This window comes from Condylura cristata, unplaced genomic scaffold (genome assembly GCF_000260355.1).
Source record: "Condylura cristata isolate star-nosed mole 26May11 unplaced genomic scaffold, ConCri1.0 scaffold00031, whole genome shotgun sequence".
Classification (NCBI taxonomy): Eukaryota; Metazoa; Chordata; class Mammalia; order Eulipotyphla; family Talpidae; genus Condylura; species Condylura cristata.
The window spans coordinates 11,087,610-11,112,609 of NW_004567132.1; the positions used below are offsets into that span (position 1 = coordinate 11,087,610).

Sequence of the window (25,000 nt, forward strand, 5' to 3'; positions counted from 1 at the left end):
TTTTTTTTTTTTTTTTTTTAACTGATTTTTTGGGGAGAGAAGATCTGCTTTTTTTTTGCCCCCGCTGCTGTCTTGGAAACGGAGCGCTTTTATGCTCAGTGACTCGGGAGCTTTGCTTCAGGTCCCGTAGACCGAAGATCTGGGACCAGTAGCTCACGTTGCTGGAGACGTTAAGGGATTTTTCGTCGTGCTTTAATTTTTTTTTTTTCCGAGGGAGTTTGCGTATTTGTTTCTTTTCACACTGGCCTTAAAGAGGATATATTAGAAGTTGAAGTAGGAAGGGAGCCAGGGAGGCCGATGGCGCAAAGGGTACGTATTAAAAAACAATGTGGAACTCAAATGTGAGATTAAATTGAAACGTGGCTGAAAGACACTGTTAAAAAGTTTCCTTTTTTCTCTCTGTCTTTTGGAATGAAGCTCCTAAAGCTGTGGCCTAAAGCAAGAGGATTTGTTCAATGCATTTATAGGTTTATATATGTTACATGTAATTGTTAATTCCAGCAATCAAGTTGTTCTATAGATTCCTAACCAGCAACTATATAAATAAAAAAATACAAGCCGGGCAAATCATCTGTCTGAAAAACAAAACCAAAAAAAAAAAAAAAACAAAAAACAAAACAAACCGCTAGAAAACTAATGTTATAATTTGAGCATTCAGAGATCGGAAGTTTAAAGCTATTTTTAAACTGAAACAAGAAGCTAGAAACTTCTGCTTCTGATATATTATCGATTATGCTCATCTTTAATATCATTACAAGTATTTAATCTTTTAAGCAAATAACTGGCATAGTATGAGCATTTTTAAAAAATAAAAACATTGTTTTTTTTAAAGTAATTTTAATGTGCATGGATTTTTATGCAAGGTGATACTTTGGAAGTTTTTCTTAGAAAAGTCTTGTACTAATTGGATACTGAGCACACAGCTACTCGCTTTAAAAAATGCAATACTAATTTCCACAATATTCCTATTGGAATGGAAATGTAGTGAGAGTAAAGTGAGACAATGACAACCCAACTGAGGTAGTTTCTTAAAAGAAAGGGGGTCTACAAAAAACCTTCCTTGCATAATTTGTGTCCTGGCCCTCAAAGCCCTGTTTGCAAAAGAAAGTTACTAGGCTGACACATTTTTCTTTACTCCTTTGGTGCAGGCAAATGTCAGCGTTCTTCCAAACTCTTTTCACACCTCTGGCTTTAAGGAGATGAAAGTGCCAGTTCCTCTTTTCTTTGAAAATCATTTCACTCTCAGTGCCTCCAAATCTTGGGAAAAGAGCTTGCTTGTAATGAAGCACTGAGAAAACTCTAACTAGCTAAATTTTACACACAAGAATAATGACAATCAATATGAAAGTAGTTTTTCTGGAGGTGGAAGATGGGAGTTGTAAGTGCCTGTGTGTTTGAATTTGCTTTAAATTTGATGAGGAACATTTGCCTTTCTGACTTCTAATCTGGGGAGAAAGTCCCTAAGAGTAGAAAAAAAATAGAATAACCAACAAATCCAATGGTAGTTTTCCTGTCACTTGGGAGGAAAATTTCCAATTCTAAATTCAGCTGTAATGTACAAGAAAAGCTACCCTTCTCTAAGTTTCACTTATAAGGAGACATTGAGTTTTGTATATTTTTGAGGAGCTCGTCTTAGACAGCAAAGGAAATGCAGTGTCTTGCGGGACTGCCTAACACCACACTGGCAGAGAAATAAAATGAGAAGTCTGTTTGAATTCACGTGCGTAGGGAAGCTGCTCCCATCATAACTTTTTTTTTAATTCCCCCTGATGGGAAGGGGCTGTGAAACTAGGCGGGTTTGCTACACTGCCCTGGCACGTTTTATTATTGTGATTTTGAGTTTCCTCCTCTAGAGACATGCACGTTTTACCTTCCGCCTTCCGGGAGAATGCCTCTTTCTTGCCTTCTTTCTTCCTTCCTTCCTTGCCAAAGGATCCTGAAATTCTGAAGTAGTCAATAGGGACACAAGTTAGAGCAAGACCACTCATTGTAGCAGAGTTTCACCGAGAATCATAGGATTTTTACTTCAAAATTATTTTTAAAATAAGAAGTCTCAACTTTAGAGATGCAAGGCCACCTAATTCCGGATTGAAGGATCCAGCTGGACTGACATTATATAAGCTCTGTGCCCTGCCTTTCCTCTGTTTGCCCGCCTGGCCTTCTGAACCTTGTTTCTCTTCTATTTGTCATGCAGTACGATGATCTACCCCATTACGGGGGCATGGATGGAGTAGGCATCCCCTCCACGATGTATGGGGACCCGCATGCGGCCAGGTCCATGCAGCCGGTCCACCACCTGAACCACGGGCCTCCTCTGCACTCGCATCAGTACCCGCACACAGCTCACACCAACGCCATGGCCCCCAGCATGGGCTCCTCGGTCAATGACGCTTTAAAGAGAGATAAAGATGCCATTTATGGGTAGGTACAATGGGCAGCAGGCTACGCAGTGGAGAGGTGATGTTTTCCCTATTTCCTTTTGCATTTGGTGACAGCAAAGCCAGAGCTGTCTGGATTGGAGGTACATTATTTAGAGACTTCATTCAAATTGCATGGTGAATGTGAGGGAGGCGGCCTGCCATCCCAGATGCCCCCCATCTCCACACAGGCTCAGAGCCAGACCAGCGGTCGGCTCAGCCGAGGCCGTGCTGGCGAAAGGGGTGGCCGTGCGGGAGAAGTTGCCCGAGGTCCCTCGTCCCCTCTGAGACACCGGCTCCATAGCTCAGCGGCTTGGAGTCCTAGCTCGCTGGACTCTGCTTGGGAGAGCGTTGGGGGTTTCTAAATGTAGGCGCCTTTGTGTTGGAATGAAACTTTTAGTGTAAGGGAAAATCTTTTAAGCCACTGATTGTTCTGACTTGCTAAGTTTACTCAGCAACCGTATGCTAACTCTGCCACCGCATAGCACAATAAAATCAAGGGAGGACAGTTGCAGGTCAGGCAAGGGGAAACATGCTTGCATTTAGGGAGTTTGACCAGTGTAGTCAGGGAAGGGAACGCGCTCTGAAGTGTTACAGACACCAAAAAACTTTTAGCTGTTTTAGTGCATGGGTTCAAAGGCGAAACCTGCGGGGGGTTTGGACAGAAGTAGGTGTCCCGGGCTGTCGGTCGGCCGGTGTTTTCTGACTGCAGTTTATCCTGTGTTCCCCCGGCCATTAGAGTATACCCAGGATTAGTAAAATGCTTTGAAAGTCACTTGTGCCTACTATGTGCTGGTGGATTTGGGGACCTCTTTTTACTTTGTAGGAACTTTTATTTCTGTTTATTTCTTCTTTGAAAAAAAAAATCAGGCACTACTGTCCCTCACCGACTGAGAGACCTTTCTGCTTTATTTTCTGGTCCCTGGTGCTTGTTTAAATCCCAGTGTTCTCTCTGCAGCATTAATTGCAAATGGTTTAGGCTCTGGGGCAGAACATTTGGGGAAGCTTTGAAAAGAACCCCAAACTGTTAAATTCCCAGCTGGACTGTGAGAGCTAATAAAAGACTCAAGACACCTCCTTGGGCATTAGAAGAAGCTTTTTTTTTTTTTATGGGCTGAGATAAGCGACATCTAGGCCCTTCGATATACTAGCAGCTTTGCCATTCCACAGACACAAAATGAAAGGCTTTACCATAAAAACATTTGAAGGAACTTTCTTCAGGGCCGTGAGAGCCATCGGGGAAGGAGGGGAAGCATGTAGAGAGACTTCTAGCTCCCTGAGGACTGAGGGCCGTGAGGGCCGTGGGGTCTGGACCAGGCAGTGCAGACCCTGACAGTTGATCCTACAATCTTAAAGGTTCTCCTCCCAAGTTAGCTCTGTGCCTGCCACCGAGATCTCCCGAACCTTGGGCTCTGTGAGGTGGCTTTGGAGGAACCCACTTGAAATGGTTTCCCCAACCCAGACACCCAGCACCTTTCTCCTTCACTAGATCCTAGTGTGCAGCAGAGGCCAAGGGCTTGTCCGGGTGGGAAACTTAATTCAAAATGGCTGCTGAAAGCTCTTGGGTTTTATTCCTAGCAAATGTTACCAATGTCTTCAGCCTTGTATCGCTGAACTGATCCTGAGATACATCTATGATTTAGGGCCTCCAGCTCCTGGACCCTAGGAGGGAGGGAAGGTGAGCAGTCACCTGGGGGCTTGTGGGGGGGTACTAAATGACAAAATCTGGGAGGGGATCCTTGCCTTGAGCTCCTCAGGCTGCTTTACTTGGACTTTTTTTTTGTAATTGACTCTGGACTAACTGTTGTGTTATTTGTTACTGTTGTATTTTCTTGCAGACACCCCCTCTTCCCTCTCTTAGCACTGATTTTTGAGAAATGTGAATTAGCTACTTGTACCCCCCGCGAGCCCGGGGTGGCGGGCGGGGACGTCTGCTCATCAGAGTCATTCAATGAAGATATAGCCGTGTTCGCCAAACAGGTCAGCAAAATAAATGTTTAAAAAGAAAAAGAGAAAAGAACTCTCCACCCCCACCCCAGCAAATAGCTAGCAAATAGTCCATCCAGTTATATCTACCCTGAGATTTTCCTCCTAAACTAGTGCCTGCTTGCAGACAACTTAGCACCCATATCCTTACCAACTCACAGTCCATAGCCTAACACAGAAAGCTCAATATATGTAATAAAATCACAAACACCAGTGCTGTGGCTGTGTTGTACCAGTGAGCTGGGAAGCGACCTGCGCAGCGCAGTTGCTGGTGGAAGTAACATGGAGCTTTGACTTGTTTTCGGCTTGTTTGGGGCACACTGAAGTGTTTCTGCACAGGCCGAACTCGGTGTCAAGTCCCTCCCTGACGTTACATCTTGTCCGGGACAGTGTAATGAAGCAAGAAACTAGGAGGCAACAGATTTCAATTTTTTCTTTCTTTTTCCCCTTCTCCCCTCTCCTTTGCACTTGAATTTAGATTCGCGCAGAAAAACCTCTATTTTCTTCTAATCCAGAACTGGATAACTTGGTAAGAGCGGACCCCTTCTTCCCTTTTCCCCATCTCCCTGCCCCCACCCCCACCCCCAGCTTACTTTGAGAACCCGGAGGTTTCTAGACCAGTCTTCCCATAGCTGCACGTCGGGTGCAAATATTTCTATCCACGGACAAGTGGTCCGGGACAAGATCCCGGGGAAATAAATTCATCTCGAGAGGGGCCGGGCGAGCGGGCGCGGGGAAACGCGAGCTTTTGTTTTTTATGACAGCCGGGCAGCGCAGCTCTAATCTGCGAGGGGATTTATCTCCTGCCTGTCAGCGTGTGTGCTTAAACTTTGCGGACTTCCCAGCCCTCAGAATCGCGTCAGGAGGGCAGCGGCCGGGCAAGCGCCCTCAAACAACCAGCTTGCCTGAAAGGTGTGCGGAAGGCAGCAGAAAGTTTGTTATGTGAAAAGCCACAATCTGTGGACTATCTGGAATATTTTCCCTGTACTCCTAAGGAAACGCCTTGTTCAGGGATGTGGTCCTTTGGGGTTTGGGTGGGGGCAGGGAGACTGAGAAAGAGGAGAGCCATAGGGGAGGAGAGTGTTTATGGTCCCCACTTAGATGCTCTGTTGTTGTTTTAGCTATTTTTTTCTCCTTAAGAAATATAAACCTCTAGATGGTACCCAGTCGCTGCTATTAAGTTTTAGTGTTATTGCCATAAATCAAAATAACTCTATTTACTGGGGGGAGAAGGGTGGGCTGGAGATGCTAGAGCTGTGACAGCCAATTTCCTGCAGACTAGGAATGGGTGCTCATTCTTTTTGTATCTTTGCAGATGATTCAAGCCATACAAGTATTAAGGTTTCATCTGTTGGAATTAGAGAAGGTAATCTCTCTAGCCTCTTTTCCCTTTGCTTCCCTCTCATTTCCAAACAGGCTGGGGGAGGATGCAGAACAACTGAAGTTCAGGCTTCTGAGACATTTGCATAAATGTCTTAAATGTCTTTCTTTCTGGTAATTAGTGTCAAGGCCAATCTTAGCGTCCATTTCTCTTTGCAGTTTAATTACAATTTCAGTCACTAAAACTAGGATCAGAACCGCCCTAGCTTTGTATTTATTCTTAATACCTTGCTGGCTTTTATAAATAGTTGCAATTCTATGCATCTGATGTTTAGAATGATCTTGTGAGTTTGCTTCACAGGTTATACCTCTGTGGTCTCTTTTTTACTTCCTCCTCTTCTTTGTTACCTCTGGAGGGGGGGTAGTGGGGAGTTTTGTTTAGTTTTAGTGAGTTTCTGGAAGACAGTCGAATAGTCGGGCAGGTCAGACACGACACAGGAGAGGCTGAGGGGGGAGGAGGAGGAGCGGCCAGGGAGTCTGGAGGAGGTGGTGGTGGAGGCACATTAAACGTTTTACAGAGACAAAGCAGAGTTGATAGTTGTGTCAATTTCTTGAATCTGTGAATCCTGCACACACCCCACCTTCACACTCAAGAAAGAGTGTGGAATAACATGATTTTGCTAGCTGTTCTATAAATCTCAGCAATAAAAACTTAATGCATTGTAATTCAAACTAACATTAAAATGCAAGCACACTGGGATTTCTTGTGATTTTTTGCATGTCAGTGATGCCTGGGGCCTGTGAGACCACTCCACTTACACCTAAACATTTTGAAGCATTGCTTTCCGCTTCATAAAAATCAAATTTGGTCCCTTTTTTTTTTGTGGGTGCAGGACTCTTTTATATATTGAAAACAGGAAATTTGATTTACTCCTTTAAAAAAAAACACCCTAAAAATCTTATGGATAGAAACCCAAATTACAATTGTTATAGGAACATGTCAGATGTATATACTATGCTGCCCCAGTACTGCACAACTGGTCTTTGGGAGAACACACACACACATACACACGTGGGTGTGTGCATATATACTCACATTTTTTCCTTAGATACATTGGAGGAAGACTTATGATAAAGTAACTGGATGAAATTAAATAGTTTACCTTAAATGTCACCCACACAGGTCACCTCTCTAATGGTCACAGCCCCGGGAGCAGATGAATTTAACACGGTGTTGAATATGTTGTAGCCTGTGAATCATCTTGTCACTGTCAATTTTCTGGGATATCTCTATTTTGTAAGAAAAGAAAGTTATTCCTAATTCTGGATGCGTCTGGGGGTCTCTGGAGGACAATTGCCCTGTGTTTCCCCTATTTGGAAGTTTGGATCTCACAAGGGGGTTGGATTGCACTTGTCAATGTCATTTATGCACTCCTGATTATATTTCCATTTTTTTTATTTCTATCATAATGTAGGTACACGAATTATGTGACAATTTCTGCCACCGGTATATTAGCTGTTTGAAAGGGAAAATGCCTATCGATTTGGTGATAGACGATAGAGAAGGAGGATCAAAATCAGACAGTGAAGATATAACAAGATCAGCAAATCTAACTGACCAGGTACGAGCTTTTCAATTTCAACAACCCTGGGAAAAAAAAATCTGTATGCATATTGCTTGCTGGGTCACTACCACCTTCTTTTATTATTTGCATATGATTAAGTCCCTTTTAGATACATTTCCATCGAAATGAAAATTTTTGAATAATGTGGCTATTATTGCTTCATTAAGGCTGGCTCTGGGATTCGACCTGGAGAGATGAGCTTGTAAAAGCTTTGCCTGCAAACTTGACCTGTTTCTTGTCGCTTTTAATTTTTGTCTTTATTTTATTTACCCTCTATAATAATGGGAGTGTTAACTGCCAGTGACCGCCTCTGATTGTAGGTCTTTGTTCTGGAGCATTTTCCCCCCTTCTATCTTGAAGAAAAGAAAAGTGTAGGCTCTGCTTATTTCTTATTTTATTAGGAATAAACCCAAGATAGGTGGTCTAAGAGAGACAGCCAGGGTTTGAAATCTAGCAAATGCTGGCTATTTTCTCGCTGTCTATACGGTTCATTAGCCTGTCTTGTCAGTTTTCCTCGGCCCAGCGCTTCTAGACCTCACTGAACATTGCTTTGTGCAGTGCTCACTGCAAGCTCGCCCATTTTATTGTACTTAATAGAAAAAATAAGACCAGGCTGAGGTTATAAAAACAGATAAATATAGACTTTTCTCCTCCTTTCCATCTCCAGCTGGTTTGTGCTCTGGGCCTTCTAGGCTGGCAGCTTTGGGGAGTGCTAGCTTCTGGGATACTCCTAGACTCCCTCAGGGTAGTGTGTAGGGACCTCCGGGTAGCCTCCAGTCTCAGCTGTGGGTCTTTGCAGGCTTCCCCCCTCCTCCTAAACCACCCCCACTTCCAGGTCCTTCCGCTATGTTGCTAAGTGGGGAGGACTTTTATTGGGAGTTGCTGGGGGAATTTCTTTCCTCTTACCCCAACCTTTATTCCCTGTGTGTCTCTGGATTGGTCCAAAGAGTTACAAAAATGCGATGAAAGTGAAAATGTGAGGAATGGAAGAGGTGAAAGGACTCAGGACAATTCTTTGTCGCGAATTGTTGCAAGGCTCTGGAGATTTGGTTGCAGGCTTCCTAGTCTTTCTATATATAAGGGAAGACTTATATATGGTTGTTTCTTTTTGGCACTTGGCATGTGAGTACTGTCTTGGGGGAGAGATCAAGCCTGCTTTTGTTAAGCTGACCGCCAGCCAGCCGTGCGAGGGTTTTCCCTTGCAAGCGCTGCCACGGCCACTGTTGGCTAGCAGTTATCTTGCAGAGACATTGCTTGAAAGTCCAACACTTCAGTATTGGTGTCATCTTAAAGTTGTCTTCTCTCACCCCCTTAGAATAAATCCTCAGCATATATTTCTCTGGGTAATCCTGGTTCAGAGACCGAATTCCTCCTTTCTCCTTGAACTCCTCCTTTACTCACCGGAGTGGAGGGCAGGCTGAGCTGAACTTTAAAATCGCTGAAGTGCTGGATCCTTACTATTGTCTGGCAAGTTGCAAACTTTCAGAGGTGTAAGGCCAGTGCATAGAACAGCCAGCCAGTACTATCCCGGAGTGGCCCTGTGAGGTGGGAAACCCGAAGGAGGCTCCGGACTGCCCCGGCCCGGCCCGCTTGCTGCGGGGCCTCCCGCACAGTTCAGCCCAACCGCCCTCGCCCCGAGCTGTTAAATGCAGATTCCACTGAGGAACCCTCGGTAGCTGCTGTTGAATAAAAATTGCAATCCAACAAGCCTAACTAGAAAATGGGATTCTAAAAGCTCCGGAGTGCTGGGTACATAAAGCTATTTGAGCAAATTACAAGAATCGCTTAGGGGCATGAATGAAATCAACACTTTAATTGCCTCCAAAATGAAGATTTATACCCCATTTTCTCAAGGAATCATTATTTTATTAAAGTCAAAGAACAAAAGTTATGTTTTCTTTTTTGGGGGGTGTAGAATACAAAATATCACTGAGATATATCCCCTGCTTAGCTAAACTTGTGTTATTCGGTTACTTTAATTGGAGATGTGTAGTTGGGTAGGCAGTTGCTGTACTGGTAAAAAATCCGTACTTTTTTTTAACCTCCATGTCCGAATAAATTGAGGAGTTACCTACCTCTCTCCTCCGCCGCTTACGGGGAGCCTTCGCAGCTCAGACTGAGCTCGTGGTGCTGTGGCCTGTGCGCGTGGACTCTTTCTCTCGCAACCCCTAGGACTCACGTAGGTCTCCTTCGGGGCAGCAGTAAAATCAAGTTTGTTCTTTCTAGTTGTCCCGCTTCCCAGGAGCCAGGAGTTAGTGTGCTTGGATGCCTTTTGGAGAGGGGCGCACTCAGAACGCGCGCGGGTGCACGCGGGGCGGGACTGTGCGTTGGACCCGGAGTGGACTTTCTTGTGCTCAGAGGTGGGGAACGAGGGACGGGAACGAGGGATAGTGGACAAGGACCGCCTCGTGGGCGCTAGTTCTACGTAACTGGAGCCTGTCACTGTTCCTCCAGAGGCTCCTACCGCTAGTGTGGCACCCTAGGGACCGGGATAGGAAAGGAGTGCCTGGCCACCTGTCTGCAAATTCGGCCCAGGGAGTTCGAACCCCCGCAGAGGCTGCGCTAAGGGACTGCTGCTTTAGGTACGGTGCGAGCTGCGGCCCTTGTTAGCTCATTAACCCCTCTGTCTCTGGGGCCTGCTGTAGGCAGGGTTTATTTTATTTTACTTTTATCTTGGAGGGCGCAAAGGTTGCTACCAGGTCCGGGGACCTGAGATCTACGACTTTTATACCAGTCGTTTCGCGGAGGGTTAAGTAGTAGGAAATCCACTTGGCCTTGTCCTGTTGATGGTTGTTGTTGTTTTTAATCAGATTAAGAAAGCAGTAGCAGCCATAACCCAGTTCTTCCCTGTCTTCCCTTACCTCCCACGATTTACCCCAAGTCCCAGTCCAGGAGGCTGCCTGGAGGCCCCAGACCCGGATCTGATCAACTTCTCATCGGAGCAGGCCTCCCAGGCACCCTCTTGGGATGACTGCACTCCTGACTGGGTAGGAGGTTCTGCCAGGCCCACCTGAGGGGCACTGAGGGACCCGTGGTTGGGCCAGGCTTGCAGAGAGATTGGTTGGTGGCTGCAGAAGAGGACCTGGGTCAGAGGGGTAGCCACATTTGTAGGGAGGGAGTACTTTCAGGGTGAAAATGGAGCACTGGGAAGTGTCTGGTAGCCCAAATGCTAGATTAATTTAGGCCATCCTCCAGGAAGGGTCCTTTGATTGAAATCTGCCTTCCCGGGGTTTCTGTAGCTCATCACTCCTTAAATCTAAGCATTCCCCTTCCAAGAACCTGTGGAAAGAGTGGGAAGGGTAGCAAACAATCTCCAGATCCCAAGGGCCACCTCTCCCTAACTGGCTACTCAGCTCCTATGGAGCAGGGACTGTCTGGGGGTCTAAACTTGGGGCTTAGGGGCCAGACTGAGTTCCCCCACTAACAGCGGGAGGCAAAAAAGCCATCCCTTTAGATGACAGGTTTTATTCAACAGCTCTCTGGGGGTGGGGGATCCTCAGTTGAAGTGACATTTAACATTTCCTGGGCACCCTGTTGCATGTTAATCCAGATTTGTCTCTGACCTCTGGAGAGAAGTAATATGGCTCTCAGAGATGGACCGGAAAGCTGTTCTCTTCAGGCAGGTTAAATGCAATGCCAAGCGCAGGTGAGCTCCTAGGGGAGGGGGTGACTGTGGCCTGGGCTCTGGAGGGCTCTGGAGAGTGCTGTCACTAGGCCTGAGGGTCTGGGAAGCTAAGGGCCAGTGAGCTTTGGTACCCAGGTGGGCCAGGCTTTATTTAAACATTTCAAAAAGTGTTAACATTGAACTAGGACTTGACTGAAAATGCCCCCTCCCTCCAAAGTGGGGTAGGGATGCATCCAAAGGGGTGTTTCAGTTTTCTCTTTTGAGAGGTGTGATGGTGAGGGATGAGGAACAACCTAATGTCCTTGATGAACTGGATCTGAAGTTTTAGGAAAAAGTAGACCTGCCAGGAGGATTCATTAGTACTAGCAATGCAGAAAATTTATTTTCATCCAATAAAGAGTCATAAAGGGGTGAGAGGACCCTTTGTGGGGGTAGTTTGTGTCTAAATACAAAAATTATAAATACTTTATAGGGTCTCACTTAATGTCTCAATCCTGGAGTCTTTCAGTCCAGAGGCCCTTGCAAGCCATAGGGTCTAAGAATCATTTAATTTTACTTTGATTGTTGTGGGCCATGTAGAATACTCTTAATTTATTTTTAAAAATACGTCAAAAGGAAATTATGCAAGAATTTCCTTAATTATTAAAAAATACGGTACTGACTGCTTGTTAACTGCATTGGCTAGTTGAGATGTTTATACTAGCCCCCTTATTAGTATCTTTTGAATTAAAAGTTAACTGTTTATCAGCTATGTTTTTATTGTTACATTTGGGATTGCTTTAGTTAGTGCTTGTGTGTGAATTTATAGGGATATATTGATTCTTATTAGGAGTACTTAGAAAACATTTTAGAAAAAAAAAAAGTATGGGTAAGATCAATCTCTCTCTCTTTCTGTATCTTTCTCTCCTCCCCTCCATCCACTCCCTGCTCCGCCTGGATGGTTGGTGGAAAGCAGTGATGTTAGTGCTATTTATACAAAGTAAAGCCTCATCACAGTAACTATTGTTCAGTGATTTCACTAGATCTGTGGCAATAAGTCACTCAAATAGCAATCCCTCTTCCACCAGATGACTTCATTGCTCACTATTTGGAAATAATATTGAATGTACTATGTATATATAGCATGCGAAATATATAGTATATACTATACACACACATATATATAGTATGTTCTATTGACATTGGTTTTAACTTAGCAACTTTATTAGAAAACACAGAGAAATTTAAGTAATAGAGGACAAGTTAAGGAGGAGGAAGAAAAAAAGTTTAAAATATGGGCCCTGATTTCAAAAAAGTAACTGAAATATCATGCTATAATTGCCCAACTTCAAAAATAAACAAATTTTAAATCATTATGTTTTCAAACACTCATATGTTTAAATGTTAAAATGTTTGTCACAGTCCGATAGATTTAAAACACAGCTGTTGGTGGGTGATGGAAGGAAAGTGATGCAGTAACACTCCATACTCTTGAAAATAAAGACTATTTGTGGGCCCACAGTAGAAATAGGTTTATTAAGGCCATGCAGAGAGGCTAAAGCATTAGCGTGGCCTTCTGTTAGAAAACTTACCTTCCTTTGCAGGTGGAGTTGGAGAAATGGTGAAGAATGCATAACAAGTTATATTAAGACACTTGTCATAAACGAAAGTACTGTCAACATGAATTCAAATGAAGTACTTTCATATTGGTGATGTAATGCTTTCCATTGCAACAACAGCATTTTCTTAGGAAGCGTAAATATGTCAAACAAATGTGAAATGCTGAAGTTTTAATAAATGATCATTTAATCATCAGACAACTCAAATATGTATACAGAAATGTTTAAAGGAAAGTCGGTCGATTGCCACATTCCTGTAGGCTGTCCCTCCCTATAGCAAGACATAATAAAAAAAGATCATGAAACAGGACTTCCTGTAAGAAGGTCTATAATTCAACATTATTTGACTCCACTGTCAGAGAACTACTTGAAGGGTAGTAACTGATACCATTCTCTGTCACTTTTGTTATACATATGTCTTAAATGTTTGTAACTAGCATTTTATGTGAGTTTTTGGGTTATAATATCTGTTATTCTGTTCTATTGGTATCAAAGTAGTACTTGATTTTATGTCATATTTGGCACAAAATATTTTACCATTTCTGTTGGGTGCAAAAAATTAGTTTACTACTTAACAATTACATCAAAATTACAGGAAAGTATTCTTTGATGAACAAAGAGATAAAAATAGAATATATGTATCACAGCAAATCTGACAGTTGTGCAGATGTTAGACTTAAAGCTTTTTAAAATCTTAAGTCAAACAGCACCACTGGGTTTGCTGTTCTTATACTGCAGGAAGGCGTAGTGTGGATATGATACTTTAAAAAGTTAGACTCTGAAAGATAATTAGAGTCTCATGGTTTAAATTTTGATAACAACTGCAAAACTCAACATTTAGGATGCAGTAAAAGTTTGAATATTTCACTTTCCCTATTATTTGTGAATAAACCTTATTTGTATAAAATCAGTTTTGAAAGATTCATGCTGGGAAGTATGTGTTATAGTGTAAAAGATAAAAGAAATTCTTTACTGTATCCTTAATTTAATGTGCCACAATTTCAGGATTATAGGAATTTGGGAAAGCTTTTTGGAAGCTCAAACAGCTTCTGTAGGAAGTATACCTATATGGAGCAATTGCTGGATTTCCCACTCTTACAAATTTGATGTTTTAATAAACACTATAAAGGATACCTTGTGAAATAAGCGCGGATACATTTACTTAAATATTTGTCACTAGAATCCAATTTCAATCAATTTAATGCATTCATGTGTGCAGAATTAAAGCAATTGGAAACACTTTACTAGACTCTTTCTGAACAGTCTTTTGCCAAATAGCATTTCTTAATCTAGGAAATATGTTCTTGTTAAAGGAAAATACAACAGCACAAGTCTTTTGAAATTACATTTTGGGGGTTCTTGGATTCAGAGTTCCTCAAATCTGCTAAAACATAGTATAAAGGGTCCATTCTCTAATAAATTGAAAACTTATTTCTACAGTGAGTGAATTATATACCTGTTGTCAATTGGTATCATGAGGATAAATATATAGTTAAATGCAAATAATAGCCAGAACTAAGTCATTAACTTTTTCAGATCTGTGATGACTTTTCTGTGACTGTCACTCCTGCCCTGAGTATGGCATAAGCTAATGATAGATCAGTAAGTTGTGAAAATAACTTTGATATGATCTGTAATTATCAAAAATATATTTTTGACTATTGATTACTTCTTTGATAGTTTCCATGATTCCATTTACAATTAATAAAGTTTATAGTCATGAAGAACCCTGGGTATGAAATGGTTATGGTTCTTTAAAAAGCTTAAATGAGATCATATTTTTCCACAGAAAGTAAATGTTGTTACTATTAATAAGTTTACTTAGTAATACTTTAAATGACTAAAACTTTTTTATGAGTTTAGCAAGTTTAAGCAATATTTTATAATCTTGTTTTTTTTTTTAATTTTGACACAATACAAACTCTTAAATTTACTTGGATTTAAATGTACACTACTTTCACTCATTTAGAAATTAGTAATAAGTAAATAATTAACATTTTGGATGATGTTAGAATTATTCCCTGACAGCATTTGTTAACTTAGAATTAATTATTGCTGCTGATGAATTCCCATTTCTGTAGATTTTTTTCTTACACTTCACAGCACAATGTGGTAGCATGTTTATTATTCATTAATCATAAATATCTAGGTTTTTAGTAAGGTAGAACTATATAGCTCTTTTTTTTCCTGAGTACTTTTCCCCACTGCTTGTATAAGCCTTCTATCTGAGATTTGAATTTGAACTTGTTTGCTAAGTCTCATTTCCCTATTTGAGTACCTTGTGGGTTATTACCCAAATGTGGATTTATTTTGCGGAGAAGATGAAAAAAGTTACTTTAGGAAAGGGATGAATAGAGAGACCGACCAGAGTCATCACATATTCCCAACCTGTGTTGTAAAATTAGGTAAAAAAACTGAAGTGTTATTCTTGTTTGACTTCCCTAGGGCTATGAATACTTGGTATAAAGATTCCTATCAGCCCCTTTGTGTTCTTCCTCTTCAGGACTAAATGTTTGTTTTCAGTGACTGTATTCTTAGCTGATAGCCCATATTTGTCCCAGATCTCCATGATTTGCATTTTATTCTGCATTTGCAATCACATTATGTCCCATGGAAACTCTTTAAAGTGAAGTGTGATTATGACTATTACAAAACTCTGGAAAATGAAGTTTATAATAATCAGCATAGCTTTCAAAAGGACAATGAAAAGAGCAATTTGATGTAAACTCAGAGTTTTCCTATCCCATCCCAACTTGTAAAAGACATCTCTTTGCTTTTAAAAATATTAGAAGCTGAATGAATACGAATTTCTTTGGTAGTAAAACGCGTCTTAATGTCCCCATAACTATTTGAATGTGTTCTTGAACATTAACTTAATTTGATAGACAAGCTATAATTAAACTGTGACCTATAATGCTTTCTGTTTTTCAGAGACTATTTCTTAGTGATTTGAAAACTTAATTTCACCTTAAATGCTGTACAGTGCCTGAGGTTTTAAGGGCATGCCCATACTGTTTATAAGTAGACATCGTTGTGTGGCTATGGGGCTTCAAAAGGAAAGGCTTTGGGGTGAGGATTAACAGTTTTTACAAGTCCCAGTAAACTAAATAGTGCAGGTGGGCTGGTTTTTTTGTTTGTTTGTTTTGTTTTGTTTTGTTTTTTGGACATAGTCTTCCTTTCTATTTACTACAATGTCAAGGGACAAAATATGACATTTTAAATCTAGTTATTTCATTGATCATCAAAACCCAGCAATGTAGAGAGAGAATTAAAATCACAGCAGTCAGGTAAAATGTTATTAGTTATGATGCTACAATCAGGAAAGAAACCTTAGCAGCAGAATTAAATGGGACATTTGGCTTAGTTGGAGGATTCATGTGAAAGTTCCTGCGAGATCTGGATATTCTTCTTAAGAATATTTTAGTATTAAAAACTTGGTGATAACTCACTGTTGAACATTACTTTTATTTGAAACTGTTCATTCATTAGAGACTGAGTCTCAGGAGTAGCTAAACTGCCCTTCACTCTTGAACAGTTCAGATAAATGTATTATTTATGTACAGTCTATTGTATACATTATTTATGGGAAATATGCCATATCTTTGCAGAGCATATGGAATTTTTCTTTGCAAGATATGGGTGGCATCTTTGCCAAAAGTAGTATAGCCCTAAGTAGATAATAGGAATTAGAGATAAATATCATCTCTTACAGGGTCATTACGTATTTGTGTTTCATAACTCCAGATGCAAATGCATTTTTCCGTTTCCATTTAATTGTCATAATTTTCTTGGCTCTCGCTTCTGCCAGTTGAGAATCAAGAATTTTACATTTTGAATTGATTTTGGGTGATAAATTAATATGTTTGAGAGGAAATGATATTGAGGAATAGAATCCTTTAACCCCTTCATATCTCTGAGCATACGTTCAGTCCCTAATGTGTTTAAAATTTTCTGAGGAATAGCATCCATGAAATTTTAATAACATTGGTTATATAGTTGCTGGTCTGGTCTATTGTTGCACCATATTTGGGGAACATTAAGCTGTGTTCAGTACCAAAAGCACCAAGGAAAATACTAGATTCATTATGTTCTGTACCTTCTTGCACCAAATAATGAGACTTGTAGACTGTGCTTGCTGTGTGCATATCAATTTTATTGTTGGTGTTCAAGGATTTTTTATCCCTAATAATTATTCAAAGCTAGTAACAATCTGCATTTGAGTGAGTATAAACATTTTTATTCTGGAATTTGGAATTTGCAACAACTCAATTTTATTTTTCAAATTACCCTGCCATTTCAATTAGGTGCATTGTTCTTCACTCTACTGTTTCGACATTCTAAAGGTTTGCTTGCCACCCTAAGAGTGAGTTGTTTGAGTGTTTAATATTTATTGAGGGCATATAAAGAACATGCCAATAGAAAAAGAGGAGAATAAAGCATTAACAAATCAATTATGGGGCTTTTCTTTACTTGTAGTATACTTCTAATACTCCAAATACTCTATAACTGTTAAAATAGTGTGAATAGCCTCAAGAATAATAGCCTTGGGTATGACTGAAGAATGGCTTTCTGATTATCTGGAATTCCTTAAAAAGTGTACCAACAGTATGACTCAGCCTCCTGTTTCTGGAAGTCACAGTTGATTTTGTTGTTCTCTTGGCCTTTAAATATAAAGAACTTTAACCATTCTCGAAGCCAGAAACTCAGATTAAATTTCAAGATGCTTTGAGAAAGTCCTTTCTGATTATTTTACCTAAGACAAATAATGAAGGAAGGGAAGTATCTTCTCTCTGCTTCTAAATTTAATACTGTGAGAGGGCTTAGAGATTCAGAAATCCTTGAGTCATGACAGATACTTAAATCAGAAAATTTGATCAAAAACCCAAAAAAGCTATATAAGTACTTCCAGAAACAAATCACAGGGAAATTTGAAAGTATTCTCTTGCTAATTGTTAGTAGAAATCAGTGGTAAATGTAAATTTACTACTTCTAAACAAAGTATAATGCTGGAGGGTAGCATAAAACAAAGTCTACATCTTGACAGATTTTTTTTTTCTTCTCATATTGAAATTGTCAGTTTTCTGGTTTGAGCTTTTAAAAGTAGAAAAAAGAAAATTTCAGAAACACTTGAGAAAGAGCTATACTGATAGTAACTTTTAGTTATACAAACTTTCAGGATAGTGAAAAGATGCCTCAAAGACAGAATTTAGAGTCGGAGCACTGGTGTTTGAGTCTGGGTTCTGAGTTCTAGGGTAAGCCACCCACCTCAGCCTCAGTTTCATCATCTGCAGGGTGATAATAAAGTTTACTTCACTGAATTACTGAAAGAGCTATATAAGAATTCAGGCATGCATGTAGGATATAGCCCTTAAGTAAATAGTATGTCAGACAGTATTTTATCTTGTATTTTGCCCAATCTTCCACAATCTGAATTTATTTGGGAAGGAAATACTGGCTAGTTGTTAATGTGGTGTTATTTTATAGACTATTTTATCATATAACAATAAAAATATTGTTTTAGTCTTACTATGAGCAATCTCTCTTCTGATTTCATCATCGTATAAAAGGGGACAGAACACTCAGATATGTTCCTGAGATAGTAGAGTAAATCACTGCAGACTGGCTCTTGGTTAAACTTCAAATAACAGTCATGTGCGAATCTTGTGCTAAGTACATTCCCCCACATTTCTGAGTACAAGTGTTTCATGGCTAAGGTCCACTTGCTTAAAGGTCTCATTATCTTCTTGAATGCAAGATACAATGTTTTCTGTGCTATGGGGAAGTTCTTTTTGCTAGAATGTTGCCTAGAAAATTCTGTGGTTTAAAGTTGTTTTATATAAGACACTTTTGAGTTTATTTTATCTTAATTTGTTTGCAGAGTGAGGAGCACTGATTACTGAGTTACAAATGCAAAATAAAGCATTTGGAAACAAACAAATTTATAAAAGGGATTTTATAACACCAGGTATGCTGGCAAATCACTTATAGATTATTCTGCCACTCCTAAATAAAAATGGTGGAAAATAATATCAATTTCAGCAGAAATCTCTTAGGACATAAGTGAAAGGTATGCTTTGAAATAGTTAGCTGTACTTATCTGGAAACCTAGCATTGCCAATTGGATTAGAGGTGTTAAAACATTGAACTCTGAAATGTCCAATACAGCTCACACATACAGTTTCAGAAATAAAAGTATAGAGGCATTAAAATCATTTAATAATGGAATTTGTTTTTATTAAGTGTGCCAACCATAATAAATGTAGGAAAAGGAGAAGCTATTAAAACATAAACACATACTCAGATTCCTAAGTGTAATGAGACTTCTATTCTGTTCATGAGATTTTTCTCTACAACAAACAACTTAGTGGAATTTGGCCCTTTGGTTCATTTGAATAATTTTTAGTTTATTCCACCAAATTTCAAGTTTTGTAACTGGTTGTCAACTCTTGATAGCAGATTCCCTTTGGTTCTAATAATTCTTTTTCCTTGTAACGGTTGTAATGTACCTACCACACCTGGGAATCTCTACTATATTCTCAGACCACAGTGAGGTAAGTGCCTTGTGGATTTCAGCAGGAAGGTTTTGGGGGAGTGTTTTATACCTGTAGACATTTGTTTAGCATTGTTATCAGTTCATTTTTCATTTCATGGATGCATTAATTCACCTCTACATGTACTATAGACTTGAGAGTGTGAGAGTTGAGAAGTAAAGAAAGCAGGCTGTGGAAAAGTAGGATTTTACAAATATATATATATATATATAATTTTTATATTATTATAAAATAGTTTATTTTTTACATCATTTTGTGCCTTTTTCCATCTCAGTTGTAATCCCCATGGGCTTCCCATCACCGTAGTCCAGTGCACTTCACCCCCTCCCCATTTTTGATCCCATTCCCACCTCCACCCCTGTAAAATGTCTCTGGTATATAGTTGTTCATTATTATTATTATTTTCTCCCCTGGTCCTTTATACTCCTGCTGTGAGTGAAACCATCTGGTATTTTTCCTTTTCTTTCTGGCTTGTTTAACTAAGCATGATCCCTTCCAGCTCCATCCATGTTGCTGCAAAAGGCATGAGTTCATCTTTTTGACTGCTGAGTAATATTCCATTGTGTTTATGTACCACATCTTTTTAATTCAGTCGTCTGAAAAGCAGGATTTTTAAAGGAACGTCAGGAAAGTGACATAGTGCTGAGCTTGAGCTTTTTGAGGTCACAGCCCTGCAGCCCACCACAGCAGCCAGCCCTGAATATTGAGAGGAGGCTGGGCCACTCAGGAGTGTCAGCAAATATTGAAGGGGCATCAGATTTTAACAAAAAGAATATGACTGACAAAGTGTTTGGTCTTTTATTACAATATGATCAAAAACAATACAATTTGTCCCGCCTTCTCTTGCCTTCCTGGTCATGCTTATGATGGTGCTTGTTGTTTTGTGTGTATTGTGCACATATGTGCACATGCTGTGCATCTCCTCATGCCTGAGCTCCAGGCTTCAGTGATTCCTGCAGCTCATACAATCACCTGATGCAAAACTTTTCATTTAAAGATGAAATTACTCCTTGGAGAATTTTCACCAAAGGCAAAAAAGCACAAAAATTCTTCTCCTCCTCTCTGCATGCCTCATTACACAGAGATAGAGGATTCAATGTTTGAAAAATTATCATTTTTGTAGGTTTTATTTGTGGTACGTGAGAACTAGGAAGTATAGAACTCAATTTAGAAAAGGCTGTCTATTTTTTTTTTTAAAGATCTATTTATGTATACAGAACTGGGGCACAGGCCAGAGGTGCAGGGTCAGTGAGAGGATTCACCAGAGACAGTGGGGAGCAGAACAGGCCTACTGATGAAGTCCACTGCTGAGGGAGCAGTGGGCAAGTCAGGAGAGGTCTGCTGTGCCATGGCCATGTGGATCACCTCCGGGGCAGGCGAGGATTGAACTTGCACTGAAACGGCTGCAGCTAGCTTGTAGTGCTGCATCCTAACCATTTGTGCCACCAAGGAGGGCCCATGTGTGTGTTTCTGTCTTTTGTTTTCAAAGTAGCACATCAGAGTTGGTGCTAGTTTTGGATTTTAGAAATTGACCTTATTTGATTTTGAATTAGACACACTTATGTTGTGTATAAAGACGCCACTGGCCCCAATGCATTGAGAACCATAACTAAGGGATAATTGGATAATCATTGAGTTGCATTTCTCGATTGAAAGATCACAGTGGCAAATACTGTAGGCCAGAACTGCAAGGAGAGGAAGTATAGTATGTTGGTGAGAGCCGCAGATTCTGAGAGGGGCTGCTGGATTTCCATTGTGTCACCATTAATTTACCATCTGCCCTGAGTCACCAAAATTACCCTCCAGGCCTTTATTAAGTGGGGTAATAAGCACATTTTACTGTGGACAAGAACCCTGGCAGGCCTACAGACTTGGCAGTGGCAGAGAGTGGGGGCAGGGACAGGGAAGAAATGAGAAAAAAGGAGGAGAGAGGATGGAGAGAATCAGATGTGTGTGAGGGAGAAAGCCCTTAGGGGTCAACCGCCCTGCAGAAGGCACGAGTGGCCCCCACCAGCGACCGCCTCAAACCCAGGCCTGTCTTCACCCGCACAATCACTGTTTGCCCCTTTATCATCTTGCTGCCAGGACATAGTGTGGGCATAGAACGGGTTTCATCTCCAGACCATTGCCACGAGCATTTTAGTGTAGTCCCTGGGTCCACAGCACACGTGCACATTGTTATATTAATATGTGAGCTTCTGGAATTTAGAAACATGTAAAAACTTAAAAGATAAGAAAACAATTTTACTGTGTTAAAATAAAACACTGCTTAAGTTTCCAGTGAAAGAAATTTTGCTTCATGATTTCCAGGGAGTTTTGGGAAATCTATATAAAGAAACTTTTTCTTGAATCATATAAACTTGAGCACACACGGCCTCAAGGGCTTGTGGTGTGAGAGGAGCAAGCTTTACCTTGGGCTCTGGCAATTTGGCGTTTCAAAATATCAGACTCGAAACATCATAGAAAAATCTTGGGATCTCCTGTTGCTCAACTTCAGGAACACATGCTAAACAAGTCTCCCTTTCTCATTGCACTCTGTCCTCCTCTTTGTGTATGGAGTCTTTCGGGTTCCCTTTCCTCTGATAGCATGAGGACTGAAAAGTTGTATGAGAAGTGATGTTGCTGAAATGATGTGCTTTTAAGGATCTTGAGAGACATTGTTTAGGCAGAAGGCAGGGACTAGTTAGATGTGGTTTTCTGACCAGTGTGGGGCAGTAGCATTCAGTGAGCCACCTGCCATGTGTGGAGGTGCTCAGGTATTCAGATGTGCAGCGACCTGGATCCCCACGGATGGGGCAACATAGGTGCCTGTCCTGCAGCATGACACACACTCCCCACGTGGACTGGTGACTCCCCTGATCTGGAGGGACCAGATCGTCCACTTTCAGAGATAAGCCAGCTCTTTCAGGCCACTCGAAGTCATTTACTAGAGAGAACCTGGTGGTTTGAAAGAGGGAGTGTATTTCCCCTGGAGACAGTTGCCTGTTGACAGATGCATACTGTTTTCAAGTTTTGAACACTGTGATTACTTCATCAGTTTCTGTATAATTGGTAACTGACTTCCTGAGAGTCAAGATCACAGACTCTCAGTGATCCAGTTTTTGGAATGGGACTGGTAGGGTAAACATTTTGAAGAATAAACTACAGCTTTTGGTTGGGAAAAATGATTCTGGCATCATACCAATGTGATGAATGACCATGTGAGAAGATATGTCAGAGCGCTTTGTATACTGTAAAGTGATTTATAAATATTAGGTATCAAATTTAACTTGGGGGTAGGGGGTGGGGGAGAGGAGCAAACCACCTGTAAAATCATGTTATTTGAAGGTGAAAATAAGATCAGTTTGCATTCCCTGAGCACACACCAGCTGGGAGATAGCCCTAGGCATACTATGCTATACATGAAACCAGCTCAGGTTAACTTCTTTCCAGAAGGTCTATAAATTGAATACACCTGTATGTAGATGTTTCAAGGTTGACTAAGTCAACCTATGTTGTTGCATTAAAAACTGTGGTGGTTGCTATTTGTTGAGTGCTTGTTGTACTTTTGGCAATTTACATGCTTTCTCCACAGGGAAGTATTTTTAAGCTCCATGTATGTGTTAGGAAATTAAGATTTAGAGATGTTGTGAATTGTCTTAAGACCGGATTTCAAACTGGGGTATACCTAGCTTTAAATTTCCTTATTGTTTTTTGACTCGGTTCCTATATTTTATTCATATATAAAGGAATATATTTGTGTGAATGTATGAATGTGTGAGATGTTTTCAAATTATGAGACCATTTTTGATGTTTTATAATATATAATATTTATAATTTGATGTTTTATAATATATAACAGTTGAACATGGTATCAGGTTATTTGTTCGAAACATATTTTTTAAAAAAGATTCATTTATTCATTCATACAGAACTGGGGTACAAGCCGGAGTCGCAGAGGTGGTGGGAGACTTCACCAGAGACAGAGTAGAACAGGGAGATCAATGAAGTACACTGCTGAGGGCAGCAGTGGGTGGGCCAGGAGGGGTCTGCTGCGACATGTGGATTACCTTCCAGGGCCGAGGATCAAACTTGCTGGCTTGCAGTGCCACCGGGGAGGGCCCCTCAAAACATATTTTAATCTAATATGGTACAGACATTTTCCTAGGATGGAGGCTAGAAGAATGAATGCATACAGTCTAGGACTTCAGGATAGTTATAGTGTAGAATAGACAGGCACAACAGGTCATCACAAAACTGTGAGAGAGTGGAATGATAAAGGTGTGTGTGTGTGGCCTTCTGAGTACTCACAGGCAGGCACCTCTTGTCTGTGTGTGTGCGTGTGTGTGTGAAGTTATTCTGCTAGAGGGCTATCTGAGCTGTTCCTTAATTAATTAGGGACTGGAGTCAGAGTATCAAACAGAGGAGGGTATTCCAGGTAGTGGAGAAGGATGAACATGAACCCAGAGGAAGAAGCAGAACCTATTTGCTGGAAATCACATGCGGGAACATAAGGAACAAAGAGAGGACTGATTCCCAGTAGGCAGATTATAACAGGCATTGTGTGCCAGGCTGAGAGCCCCAGGTTGTAGGACTTCTGTAGGCACCTGGAGTCACTCAGTGGGATTTCCTGAATGCCAGCCACCTGTTGGGCATTTGTGCTGGATCCTCAGGATATAATACTGGCTAAAACGGACTCTAGTTCTGTCCTCATGCAGCTTGTGTTCTAGTACAGCAGAACTCTTTTGAAACTGGGGGATGATGAAGGCCTTAATAAGTGCAGCAGTCACTAAGATGGCTAATGAGCGATTTATTTAGGAACCATTCAGAGGTGAAAACAGACAAGACTGATGACTAATGGATGGGGAGGTGGTGAGAGAGTGAAAGAGTGAGATGAAGGGAGAGGCACAGATGGTCTCAGATCTAGTCTAGGGATAGATGGGGTTACTCCTACTAGGGCTGAGAACAAAGAAGGAGGATAAGTATTTGGTGGAGAGATGAAGTTCAACTTTATTCAGAAGACATGATGATTTTGGAAGTTGCAGTTTGTTGGAATGTTGGTGGAAGAGCAACTAATGATAGATTTAATTTAGTTCACTTAGTGCTGATTGTGAGCATATACCACACATTATGCCGAGCCAGGGAAGGAGGAGACTGGAAGATTCAGATTCACATGCTATCCTTTGCCTAGGAGGAGCCTATAATCAAGGAGGTCATGGTTCCTGTTTCATACCAGATGCCAGTGCATTGCCTTACTAAAACACACACACACACACACACACACATCACTCAATGAATATTTTTTTTTAGCTCATCATTGAAAAAACTTGTTTTGAAGCATTCTTGAGGGCTGGTGGAAGGAAATGGAAATGTTCCACAGAAGATATGGTGAGAATCACCGCTTGCTTCAGATATTGGAAGTGACTAGCATTAAGGGTCTCAGGACTAGATAAGAAATGAGTAGAAATTAAAGGGAGGTTAAATTGGTTTATTTTTTATGTGCCATATTCACATTTGACCAAGAACTTCCTAATGGAGCAAAGCCTCTAACTGACTAACTCCACTTTTGACAAATGAAGTAATGTGTGGCTCACTGGCTTTCAATGGTGAGTGGACTGTAGATTCAGTGACCTTAAAGGTCTTTCCAGTCCTGTGTTTTTTGCCTTTTTTTTTTCTGTTTAAATCTGTGAACATCTCCTAAAAGAGCAGTTCTCAGACCTTTAAAGAATCTTAGTCTTTTGAGAATGTGATGAGAAATTTATGGACATCACACCCAGCAAGAAAATATGCAAGTGTGTACATAAGCACAATCACTGTTAACTCAAGACCCTGCCCCTCCTGAAGTCTTTCATAGGGTGTCCATGGACTTCAGGTTAGGACCTCATGTCTTATTGGATTT

General features: G+C 40.7%; 1 protein-coding gene across 2 annotated transcripts in view; it reads left to right on the forward strand.

Moving 5' to 3' along the window:
• Positions 1-45: 45 nt before the first annotated feature.
• The window catches only part of MEIS1 (Meis homeobox 1), a 130,951-nt gene continuing 105,996 nt past the window's right edge, over positions 46-25,000 (forward strand). For both annotated transcript variants that reach the window (XM_004691462.2, XM_004691463.2), the window contains exons 1-6: positions 46-309; positions 2,195-2,421; positions 4,256-4,397; positions 4,882-4,932; positions 5,719-5,769; positions 7,199-7,345. In XM_004691462.2, coding sequence (XP_004691519.1) covers positions 298-309; positions 2,195-2,421; positions 4,256-4,397; positions 4,882-4,932; positions 5,719-5,769; positions 7,199-7,345 — 630 coding nt within the window. In that variant the 5' untranslated portion in view covers positions 46-297. The remainder of the gene's footprint in view (positions 310-2,194; positions 2,422-4,255; positions 4,398-4,881; positions 4,933-5,718; positions 5,770-7,198; positions 7,346-25,000) is intronic.